The sequence below is a fragment of the Meriones unguiculatus genome, chromosome 14, assembly GCF_030254825.1.
Source record: "Meriones unguiculatus strain TT.TT164.6M chromosome 14, Bangor_MerUng_6.1, whole genome shotgun sequence".
Lineage (NCBI taxonomy): Eukaryota > Metazoa > Chordata > Mammalia > Rodentia > Muridae > Meriones > Meriones unguiculatus.
This window is the reverse complement of record NC_083361.1, coordinates 62205344-62218182: the sequence shown is the minus strand read 5'-3', so window position 1 is coordinate 62218182 and position 12839 is coordinate 62205344. Positions and strand designations below refer to the sequence as shown.

At 48.6% G+C, this 12839-nt stretch overlaps 1 protein-coding gene across 1 annotated transcript in view; it reads right to left on the bottom strand.

Moving 5' to 3' along the window:
- The window catches only part of Fam174b (family with sequence similarity 174 member B), a 40429-nt gene extending 27912 nt beyond the window's left edge, over nt 1–12517 (bottom strand). The window contains exon 1 of the mRNA XM_021654571.2: nt 11694–12517. Within this exon, the coding sequence (XP_021510246.1) occupies nt 11694–12010 (317 nt within the window). The 5' untranslated portion in view covers nt 12011–12517. The remainder of the gene's footprint in view (nt 1–11693) is intronic.
- Between the last annotated feature and the right edge of the window lie 322 nt (nt 12518–12839).

Genomic DNA, 12839 nt, shown 5'->3' with positions numbered 1-12839 from the left:
ATGCCTTCACATCAGAGACATGAAGAGTGCGGCGCCTGGAAGTGCGGAAATAGCTCAGTGTTGTAAGGTGCTTGCCGAAATGCCTGATCGCCTGAGTCTGATCTCTGGGACCCACATGACGGAAGGTAAATGTAAACGCCCACAGATCTCCTACACACATACTACCGCACATGTTTGCATACATATACAAACAAACACACAACAAATAAACGTAAAAAGAGCACACAAGTGTGTGCACCCACACAATAAATAATGAATGTAAACAATAATAATAAAAAGAGCAGTGCCATGTTCAGTCTAAAGGGGGCAGCAGCAGCAGCCAGCTCCCGCCCCTTCCTGGGCTGAGGCCCACGGGCACTGTACCCTCATCTGGCAAGAGAAGAGGGGCCCAAATCCTTATATCAAGTGTTCTCAACTCCCCTAGTTTTCAAAACCAGTTCCAGATCAAAACAGAACAGAATAGCATGCCTGTCTGTGCTCTAAATTTCCAACTCCCAGGCCTTGTGCTGGCAAAATTTGTCTCAGTTTCTTAGCTGAGATTTAAACAGCCATGAGTGCCAAGCATGAGTGATACTCAGTAATTCTACTACAGCCTGTGACCCTGACAGATGTAATGATGCACACTTCAACCAGGATCCCCTCCTCTTCCCTCTTCCCTGGCAATTCTGCCATGATCAACAAACCAATCTGCTTCCTGTCTCCACTCCCTTGGTGTTGGCCAGATGGTACCAACTATCGATCTATCCCAACACTGGCATCCAGGACAGAGGCCATAGGGGGTTAGATAACATAAGCCAGACAATCCATAAGAGTTCAACTACAGATGGAGGAGCTATAGCTCCAACTGCCCCTTAACCTGTCACCTCATACTCTGAAGAATGACCTCTCTTGTTCTCCAAGACAAATACAGCACACCCTGGGTTTGACCTGTTGCAGGGAACTGTGTGAAACATATCCACAGCCAATGACCCTGGTCCTGTTCTTCCAGATGCCAGGTGTGTTTGCAAAGGGCTGGCTCTATTTTGTTTGTATAAGAGGCTGGGGGCAGGGGAGACAAACAGAAAGAAAGTAACCTCTAAACTTCACTGTTTTGAAAATGGTGACAAGTGACTAAGAGGGATCCCAAGGGAGCCTGAAAGCCTGGAGTCACCATGCTTTAGGTTACATAGCAATTGGCCCTGCAGTGTCCACACATCCTAGCTAGGGTGAGGAGAGGTGCAGCAATGTCATTCTTCACTACCCAGCATTCCAAGAATCCGAGTCTCCTCAGCAGGAGAAATGCCAAGTTCCAGGCCAGGCACCCAGCTGCTTACTTGCATTCCCATTCACAAACTTCACTTGTGTTTCATCCCAAGTCACGGTCAGCCAACCACAGGCCCAGGAGTTGGAAATTTTGACCACAGACATCCCTTTCTGTTTAGTTTTGGCCTGTAGACTGATTTTTTTAAAGTAAGGGAGTTGAGGACAGTGAAACGTTAGGAGTCGTCATGTGAATATGGGAGGGGAGGGTCCTCTTAACTCTCAACAGATGGAGACACCTGATAGACAGAGATGGCTGGTAGTATAGCATCTGTGGTCCATGGCACAGGAAGGGGCAGGGGCCTACTGCTTACTCACTCTCCCCTATGTTTCATCTTTATCCTCATGAGGCCTTCTGCCTGCCTGACCTCCCTCCTACCTACCTCATCACTCTCCCCACCTCAGAGACTTTCCTTTCATCAACATCATCATCGTCATTGTCATCATCATCACTTAGCCCTCCAGCCCTGCCAACTTGTTCTTCCAACACCTTTTCTGAGTCTCCCTAGCCACCATGCATCTTCCAGGTAACCAATCATTCATCCACTCAGTCAGCACCTAAGAAGACCTCACTTGGACCAGCCTTTTGAAAACAGCTCTTTAATTTTTAACCCTATATTCAATTTTCTCTCAGTTTCTTTCAGCACATCAAATCCCCTGGGAAGAACTGGGTGTCTTCCAAATATATTTCAACAAAAGAATCATGAGTTGGACTCTTCCTCTTCCTCATTCAACTATAGGTTTTTGAGCAAGATACATCCACGTTCAGTGACTTGATTGCTCATCTGTCAAATGGGAAACCCCTCTCTGGAGCAAGTAACATAAACCACTCAGCACAGAACTGTGTACTAAATGAGGTATTTGGAGGAGAAAGGCTTTTTTAGTTCATAGTTCCAGGTTACAGTCCACCACTGACTCGGCAAAGTCAAGGCAGGAATCTGAAGCAGCTATTCGCATCCAACAGTCAAGAGCAAAGAGAGAATGAATGCATGTATGTATTCATGCCTACTGCCCAGCTCACGATTTCAATTCTCACACAGTCCAGGACCCACAGCAGGCTAGACATTTCCACATCAGCTAACGTAATCAAGACAGTCCCTTACAGACCTGTCAATGAGCTGGTCTCACCGAGACAAAGACTCGTCGTGACTCTCTAGCCAGGTGATTCAAAATTGTGCTGACAATTAGAACTAACTATGATACTTGCTTTGTCTGTTAAACCCTGGAAGAAGGCCTTCTCCTCTGCCCTGCTAAGTCATGATCCTCCTCCTCCCCTACAGTGCCTTCCTGAGCCACTATATCTCTAGCCAAAGCCACTTGTGACTTGTGGTCCCCCTGTTGAACTGCATGGAAGGGTGTTATCCTCCCTTCCACATTGATCTTCCCGGGTCTCTGAGGTGCTCAACACTCAGCACAACACTCCATGTTCACAGAGGCACTCCTGAAACATACTAGAAAGAATTCGCTGTCTCTTCAGCCAACCTTTCTCCTGGCTGCTGGGCTGAGTTTCAGGCAGACCCACTTGGCATTCCAAAGTGCAGCCCGACACATTCTAGAGGCCCAGAAAGGGCCCAGCTGAGTATACAGCACCTGGGGTTACATTTCTCCCAGCTATGGGCCTCAATCTCAACTGTACAATGGAGAAGGCAGAGGAAGGTCAACAGAGCCCCAAATGTGAAGAAAGCTCACACCTGAGAGATTACAGGGCCCAAGGCCTCCAAGATCTGGTAGAACCCTACCAGAGTCCTCTTTGTCAAAACCCTTCTCTAAGCCACACCTACCCAGAATGAGCTTCCTCCTTTCTGCAGCCCCAGAAAATAAACATGAAGTCTGGATTCCTGGGAGATCACCCTCAGATTAGAAGACATTATTGTTGCTTTTTAGGTGAAACCCTAAGATCCTGATTTTAAATGCCTGCTCCCAGAACATCCCCTTGTAAATGTTTAAACCCAGGCATGCATCAGAAAGTAAACACACAACTCAAGGAGCTTCTGCTCAAATCCTGGAGGGTTTCCTTTCTGGTGGGACACACCCACCCCAAGGTCCACCCCAGCCCACCCGCTCCAGCAATCCCCACTTCCTCTTAGCCTCACACATGCTTGAGCAAGAGTGAGCAAGAGTTATGTGTGCCTGGGAGTCGATGGTAACACCATGTAAGCCAGGGGCTCCGGGTTAAATTAAAGAGGGATCTGTTCTTCCCTTTTCAATTTGCTGAAAAAAAAAAACCCATGGCAGGTGCCTATGCCTAAAAGGCCTATTCATAAGGGTAGCCACAAGATAACTCCTTTGCTGGGAGGTGAGTAGTCAAAATGACTCAGCTGAGACAATTACCAGTTTCCTTTGAAACATGCCCATGCCTGATTATTTTGACCATATGGCTGCCCCGCTCACAAGCACAAATGAGACCAAAAGGTCGAGGAGAAACTAGCTCCGTCTTCGGAAACATATTTCTTCAATACCACAGGACACTTGGCCGCTTGAAGGAGAAACCAAGACATGTTTGACACGATGTTATTCTAAATATCTTGCCGGCCCTTAGAAGCACGTATTATGATTAATAATGGGGAATGGATACTTCGCACGGTTCAGAAACCTGCTCATATTGCCAACCAGCAGACCGGAAAGAGGTCTGAGAGCTGTTTGGCCCCAGTACCCTTGAGGATGTGGTTACATGATAGTGATAATGATTCTATATGTTACATGTTCATATCTAAGTGTGTGTGCATGTGTGTGTTGACGCTGGTTGTCTTCCTCAGTTACTCTCCACCTTGGTTTTTGAGACAGGTTCTCACCCTGAGGCTGGAGTTCATCAATTCAACTAGGCTGGTTGGCCGGTGAGCTTGAGGGATCCCTGATACACTGCTCCCCAGCTGTGGAGTTACTGCTTATATTTAACTGTTCTCCTTATTATAACTAACAATAACAGAACATTTGGGAAACACAAGGTAAGTAGGAAACTTTAGCCCATTTTCAAAGATCTAGTGAGCAGACTGGGTACATGAGGTATCGCAGTCTCTAGAACATGGTGGCTCCTCCCTTACCACACATCAGGCAATGTTAAATCACCTACATTTTGTCTTTCCAACCCCTGGGGAAGCACGGAAACAAATCCTTTCAGATAAGAGGATTTCACAGAGATTTTGAAATAAGAAGGGGTTGATCATGCAGCCAACAGTCAGGGGCATGAAACAGTGCCTGAATGGTAAAACTGGGAGACCAGCAAAGCCAGATGGGGGAAGCTGTGGTTTCAAGGTATATAGTTGCCCTGGCTTTCAGCCACATCAGGAGAGAGGAAAGTCCAATTCCCATAGCTCAAAGAGAGAGCTGGGGTAAACAGTTCTGATAAGAGCAGACTCTGCCCTCCACCCCACCCCCGAGTGTCATCCCTGAATCCACACAAGAACACCAAGATCTCCCAAGGTCAAAATAATAGGAAAAACACATTTTCTACTCATACTCATAGCTCCTATTTTTTTTTAAACCTCCCCCCTGCTCTTTCACAAAGGCATCCCTGAAGCATACCCGAGAGTGCTGCCCTTCCCCCATCCCCACCCCTGGCCCCCAGGACTCTCACAAACACAATGTGATCATGCTCACCAGAGGGTGCCCTAGAATCACCTTTCATTCCAGATTTGATCTCCTAAGTTTTCCTTAATGGCAAAATATGTCTCCTGCCCACCCATCCCAAGGACTTGAGTTCAATTCCTGGGTCCTATATGGAAGAAGGAGAGAACTGACTCCAACAAGTTGTTCTCTAACCTACACACACACACACACACACACACACACACACTAAATAAATAAATAAATAAATAAATAAATAAATAAAAAGTAAAAGTAAATAAAATTAAAAAATATATTAATACATTAGGAGCATCCTGGACTTTAACCCTATAAAATCAAAACCCAATTTAACTTTTTTTATAAACTTTTATTTTTTTATATTAATTACAGTTTATTTACTTTGTATCCCTAGCCAAGACTCCTAGAAATAGAGAATATGGAGCCTGAACTGGCCACCTCCTTTAACCAGGCAAGACCTCAAATGAAGGTCCACACAACCTCTACCCACAATCTATCCTGCCAACACAATGTGCAGGGGTAAAGATGGAACAGAAATTGAGGGAATGGCCAACCATGACTTGTCCAGCTTGAGACCCATGCCATGAGAGAGAGTCCATCCCTGACACTATTAATGATATTCTGCTATACTTTTACAGACAGGAGCCTAGCATAACTGTCATCAGAGAGGCTTCACCCAGCAAGTGATAGAAACAAATGCAGAGACACACAGCCAAACATTAAGTGGAGCTTAGGGAATCCTGTGGAAGAGGTGAAGGAAGGATTGTAGGAGCCAGAGGGCTCAAAGACACCACAAGAACACCCACAGGATCAACTAACCTGGGACCAGGGGGGCTCACAGAGACTGAACCACCAACCAGAAAGCATGCATGGAACTGACCTAGGCCCTCAGCACATACGTAACAGTAACAGTAACAGTTATGTAGGTTGGTCTTCATGTGGGACTCCTAACAACAGGATCAAGAGCTGTCTCTTACTCTGTTGCCTGCCTTTGGAACCCTTTTCCCTAACTGGGCTGCCTTGTCTAGCCTCAACAGAAGATTCTCCTAGACTCACCGCAACTTGATGTATCAAGCTGGGTTGATATCCATGGAAGGCCTCTCCTTTTCTGAAGAGAAAGGGAGGAAGAGTGGATGGGGAGAACAGAGGGGGAAGGACTGGGATGAGAGGCGGGAAACTGCAATCAGGATGTAAAGTTAGTTAGTTAGTTAGTTAGTTAGTTAGTTAGTTAGTTAAGAAATGGAGAATAAAGCAATGAGGTATATTCAACATATGGGAAAGCATCAGAAAGCCTGGTTGTCCTAAGTGTCAGGTACAAGCAGGGGACCCCACAAGCACGGCTACACAGAGCATACACTGGTACCCAACGGGGGAAACCAAGTATGAAGGCTATAGGAATCTCACCCCAGATGTTTTCCCACGGTCTTCAGACATATCCAAGGATGCAGAGCACACGCATGACTCAGAACTATAAAGGAGTCCAGATGATACAGACTCATACCGTGCATATAAACACATAAAGGAAGAATCGCCTACACATACAAATACATGCACATGCCAATATATTTCTCTCTGCATTCATATATCATGTATTTATAACTGAGTGAAATGAACCCATACTGCCGTGCCATTTTATAATCTACTACATTCAACAATACGTGACTGATATTGTCCCTGTCATTATTTTCTCCCCACAGTCTGAGTCTTACTTAATTCACACCACCACTTTTCCATGTCATTACTCTTGACAGCTCTTAAGGATTACACGTTCTGTGCTAGTCTTGTCGCTGTCACAAAATACCCGGAACAGCAACTTAAGGAAGGAAGGGTTTATCTCAGCTCCCATTTGGAAAGTACAATCCAGCATGGCGAGGCTGTCGTGGTGGCAGCAGCATGAGGCGTTGGTCACATGGAACAGACAGGACAGTGTTCAGCTCACTCTCCCCTTTTCACTGTCTGAGACCCCAGTCTATGCCATGGTGCTGAGAACGTTTAAGGTGTATCCACTCACCTCAAGAAACCCAGTCTAGAAACCTGGTCACAGACACGCCTAGAGGTTCATCCTCAAGATGATTCTAGATCCTGTCAAGCTGGCAGTAAGTATTAGCCCATTACAGATTGCCATCATTCATTAAACAGTGTCAATTGCTGGCTATGTTTTGGGGTTTTGTGTTTTGTTTTAACAGGGTCCCGCTGTGTCCCGGCTCATGATCTTCCTGCCTCAGCCTCATCGATATTGAGATTACAGGTGTGCACCAGCACACTCAGCTCTGTGTTAGTTATTTAAATTTTTCCTCTATGAAACAGAACTGCTCTGAATATCCCAACATGCACACATTTCGTCTTCCTCTTCTAGCCATTAACATTGGAATAAGAATGCCAAAGGGAAAACCATGCACACCTTAGCAATGTGGTTGCCTAATTAAAAGTTCCTGGCTTTCACTACACAAATCTTTCCTTTTTTAAACTTTTTCCTTGGATCCATGTTTTTGTTTTTTTGGTTTTTTTTTTTTGTTGTTGTTGTTGTTTTTGTTTTTTGTTTTTTTGTTTTTCTGTTGTCTAGCAAAGTGGCTCTTTCAGGAGAAACAAACGGCAGGAGTGTTAATTCATAAGCAATGATAACACAGGCTCCCCCCAGTTTTTTTTTTTTCCATTGCTAAAACAATGAGCAGGTACCACCCAAGTTCCCACCCCATAGGCATCCCATGGCGACCACGCATCTCGTCACAGGGGGCAACTGGAGAGACATCAACAATGTAAAATACTCGGGAGCTCAGCATTCTTTTGCTAAAAATATCTTTATTAAATGCCAGCCTATTCCTGGAATGACAGTAGGTGTTAAAGAGACACAGAAGTCCTGCCCTTTGCAGCCCTCAGAATGGTAATGCAGAGGAACAGAAAATTCAAGACTCGAGTGTGCTATCGGAGCTCGAGGGTGGGGAGGGAGGGGGTGTTGAACAAGGGGTTTTTCCAGGTATAAACACAAAAAGGTCAGCAATGAGCTTCTCGTGTAGACTTGGTGTCCCAGGAGAATCCAAGCGAGGGACAGAGTGGGACAGCATGTTTGGGCACTCTCTCCTTGCCAGTGACTGGTACATGAAGAGCTTTGTTCCATCCTGACCTCCTGGCCATGGTCTCCTGCCTCACCACAGGACCACAGTACTGGATCCCAGAAGCCTCTGAAACCTTTCATGCTCAGTTCCTGTCTTTATCAGGGGTTTTGTCACAGCGGCATGAAAAACCAACACAGTGTCTTTCCCTCTAACTTCCTGAGTTTGTGGTATGTTTCACATAACACCAAGAGCCTCATAAAGATATGAAGATCTAGAGCCAGACATGGTGGCTCATGCCTGTAATCTCAGCACTTGGAAGTCTGAGACAGGAGGATTGCTTGATCTTGAGAGCAGTCTGCTAGGCTCAACAAAAGAAACAGAGACCTGAAGACAAGGTCTCTGTTGTATATATACATAGGCACTTGCGTATATATACACTTGTACTGTGTGTGTGTGCCTGTGTGTGTGAGAGAGCTAGAGAGCAACTCAAAGAAAGGCTCAGAGAAAGAGAGAGAGAGAGAGAGAGATCATAGTTATTTATTCCTTTCCAGTGATTTGAATTGGAAATCTGTCACAGACATGTCAAAATGGAATTGAATCATTATTAGTCTCAGATTGGATTTGTTGAGTGGCATCTGCAGCCCTAATTTTAATATATTTAACCCAATACATCAAAATTGTATAATTTGGAAAAAAAATAATGTTACTTCAAAGACTTAGCAAAAAAAAAAAAAAAAAAAGAGTCAAATATCCCTTAATAAATTCCATGTGTATCTCACGGTTAAAGCGCCTTCCAGTTCAGAAAGCTAGACTTCCAGGTCTCCATAGCCAATGGCTATGGTGGCTAATGGCTACCAGACTGGACAGCACGGGAGAAACTGAGGCCTTACGGGACTGGAAAACCAAAAGCTAAACAAATGCATAAAGGACCACACAATGCTGCCAGGGAGCCCCTGGAGGACAGCACAGCGAAGGGCAGAGGAGCACTGGGCAGAACAAGAACAGGGCAGAGTGCCAATCATGAAGAGGCGAGGCGGCCTTGCCCCCAGGTCTAAGAACTTGATGAGAGGATGGAGAGGGACGATGGAGAGCAGAGGGGCAAGGGTCAGCCAAGAGCCCCAGTCTACAGACCATCACTGTGACCCAGGAGAGGGGAGGATGGTGCAACCCATCAAAAGTGGTGGGAGATAGGGTCACGTCACCAGGGGAAGTATGAGCAAGAGTGAAGTGGTCTTGGGCGCTCTAGGTGATCAGATGAGAAGGTCTCAGGCCCTACCAGCTAAGAAGATGGAAAACAAGCGGTACAAAGGACCCCTGCCCAGCAGCCCAGATGTTCTGGAAGCCTAGAAGTCCACAGGGGAACATGACTAGGGGCAACAGTTACAGAACAGAGCACCAAGAAACAGAGTCCAGGTGCAGCCCCAGCCTTTAGCCACACAGACCTCTCCACACTCTGAGGAGCAACATTCCGAAAGGGAACACTAGCGGAACAGGTACCATCAAATTCCTTGCTGTAAAACGCTCCGAATCCTATCTAAATCGGAATCCGGGTTGGTACCTGTCTGCCTAGAGACTCAACTAACAAGCCTGCCTCCCCAGGAGGAGGACACAGATCAAGCCCAGAGGCAGTTTACCTTATGAAGTGATCTCCTTCCTTTAACACCTAAGCCAAGGACTCTCTCCCTTCCAGGCCCGAGGGCCATGTCCCCTGCTTACACACACAACCCTGTCCACTCACATCTGGCTGCATGATGCCCCGTCTTCTCCCCCACTCTTGGGTAATAAAGAGCAGACTGGCAAAATAGTTCAGATGCCTTCTTTTAAAAGTACACAGCTGTGTGGGCTGGGACTATTTTGAGCTAAATGCTTCAACCCTCCAGGCTCAGAGCTGCTCTAGGCGTTTGCTGACTCCAAGTGAACAATGAGGAAGTCAGTAAATGACAATGCTGCCTCTTGCTGAATACCAGGGCCTCATTCTGCACAAAAATGCTAAGGTGAACTGGGCATCTGAACCCTCTAGGGCTCTTTGCTGAGCACAGGACCTTGGTAACACTGCTTGGTGGGATACAGGGTATGCTAAAGGATACACAGGGTAGGGCTAAAGGGGCCAAAAAGAAAGCAAGGACCCCATTCAGTTGTTCAAGAAAGCCACTCAGGGTCATGCAGTCTTGGAAGATGGAGAGTACAAATCCAACTTGAGATAGAAAAGCATAAGCCAGAGCCATGGGTGTAAAGGAAAAAGCAAGAGATAAAAGACAAGGCTCAGAGGGGCTGGCTGAGGAAGGCAAGGGGAACTGGAGCCAGTGTATAAGGGCCCCAAACACCACAGATAGGTAAATCCTCCCCTAGGCTTGGCTACACAGAGCCGCTGAAGTTCATCTGCAGAGGAGTGAGGGAAGTGGGAAGGCTGGGATGAGCCAAAACAGAAAGTGGTGGGTGATCACAGGACCACAATCCCCCTTCTGTGTTCTCAGACAACTGGCATTTCATCCTGTGGGTCCCAAAGATAATAACTAGACTTAGCATCATGCAAAACTGAGAACACCCCTTTACATATAGCTCCCAACCCTAGATTTCCCGGGTCTAATTTCTGCTCTTGCCCCGCAAATGCTCTCCAGGGGCACAGGTCCCTTGTCCTATCTTTAGTAGCTATCAAAACACACTGTGAAGCCCGCACTGTGGCACACGCCTTTAATCCCAGCACTCAGGGAGGCAGAGGCAGGCAGTTGTGAGTTTGAGGCCAGCCCAGTCTTCAAACCAAGTCCAGGACAGCCAAGGCTACACAGAGAAAGTTCTGTCTCGAAAAACAGGAAAAACACACACACAACAGAGTCAACAACCACACACACATACACACACACACACACACACACAACTTTTGGCTGGCTGATGAGAATAACATATTAAATAATGACATATTTAACTTTTTCCTACAAACCAGTATTTCCCTAGCGTTCCAGAGATACGTCCAACTGGCCTCCTTGTGTGCCTGTCCACCTCACTAATCCAGGGATCGTCTAAATTCCCTAGACGCTTTCTCCTTGGACATAACCTACAAAACCTTCCTGAGATCCCTCTCCGGGCCCCTGTAAATGTGCACTGGCACAGCTCAGTCTAGAAGCTCAGCAATGGAACGCCACTGAAGCTGTCAAGGGTCACTAAATCTGAAGCCTATAACTAATGTCAGGTGCAAAGCAAGTGTCCCCGGGTTACGCTGCCATCTCCCCCCCAACACACACACACACACACACACACACACACACCTGAGAAGGGAAGAGTGGGTGGGACGGAAGAGAGCTGCAGGTGGTCGAGGGAGAACAGGAGCAAGGCTCGTGTTAGGAGAACCCTAGTCCAAACTGTCCCGCCAACGCCGAGCATCTGTGTGCGCCACCTCCCTTTGAACGTTTCCTCGTCTGTGGAGTGGGCCTAAAAATAAATTCCGCGGAAGGTGGTCGGAACACAAGCTGCTAACGTTCGTGTTAACAGCGAGTGGAGTAAGGCCACGGAATCTAGGACAGAACACACCAAAGAGCCTTAAAGGGGGGAAGGGGCTCCTGAAATATGCACCTGGAGGAGCCCGAGGCACACGCCCGCCCTCCGGATCCCACCCTGCCAGGGAAAGCAGAAAGGTGCGCGTCGGACGGGAGCGCGCAGAGACCAAGCACCTGTGCGCGCAGGTGGGGTTGGCGCGCGGGGGCAGCGGCACGGCGCCGCCGCCCGCGGAGCCACCCGGGCAGAGAGAAGGGCGCCGCGACCCACCTGAAGACGCGCAGCAGCAGGCAGGCGACGAGCAGAGCGCTGAAGGCGCACGCCACGATCACCGTCGCCTTCAGGGTGGGCAGGTCGCGAAGCAGGCTGGAGATGCGGGTCACCACCGCGTCGCCGCTACTGTTGGATCCTCCCCCGGCCGCCACTGCCGATTCCAGCCGGGTGGCATTCCCCGGGCTGGGGGGAGGGTGGGGGTCCGCTTCGGGCTGTGAGGCCGGGGCGGACTCAGCTCTGCGAGCGAGCACGGCGGGCGCGGCCAGGAGGACTAGCAGCAGGAGCAGGGGCGGCGGGGGCGGCGGCGTGCTCATGGTGCGCGGCGCGCACGGTGCGGACGCCTGCGTCCCGGAGGCCTGAGCCCCGGAGGCTTGCACCCCGGAGGCCTGCGCCCGGGCTTCCCGCGGCCGAGGCGGCTGCGCGGCGCTCGGCAGGAAACTGCAGAGCCCGGAAGAACCCGCGCCGCCGCCGCCGCCGCCGCCGCCGCCGCCGCAGCCGCAGCCGCAGCCACCAACACGTTGCACCGAGTCATTCGACGGGCTTCGGCCCCGCGTGGGCGGGGCAGACCTCCGCCGGGTCCCCGCTGCGCTCCGCCCCTGGGTGGCCCCAGGCCGATCAGGACCTGAGACCCCCACGGAGGAACCCTAACTGCTCGACTCACTCTGGCGGGAGGTAGGCTGGAAGACTCACGCGGTTTATCTCGTTCAGTCAGTCCAGCAGCCCCCTCTGGAAACAGGTATTCTCTTGCCCTTGTTTGTTGATTTAGCGCGCACCCAGCTCGCAGCAACCCAGATTTCGCACCTAGAGTTTGCAAGCGCTTTGCAGTTCCGCTGGTGAACTAGTTTTCTGCGTTTCCACCCTTGGGAAATATTAACACGTTCTCCAGACCAGCCTACAGTTACAGCCTCCAAGGAGTGATCGTCCTGCTATTTCTGGTATATAAACTAAATGATGCTGCTGTGGAAAAGAAGAAAGAAAAAAAAGGAAAAAAAAAAAGTTAGCTATGGACCTTCTGCTGGGAGCCCAGGAACTGACGCAGTGCTGAGTTCCTGGGGCAACAGTTACAGACCCCAGGATGATCTGGAAGGCGCTCCCGAGTGATACCTAAACATAGAGAATAAGTAGATATCTAAACAAGGACCA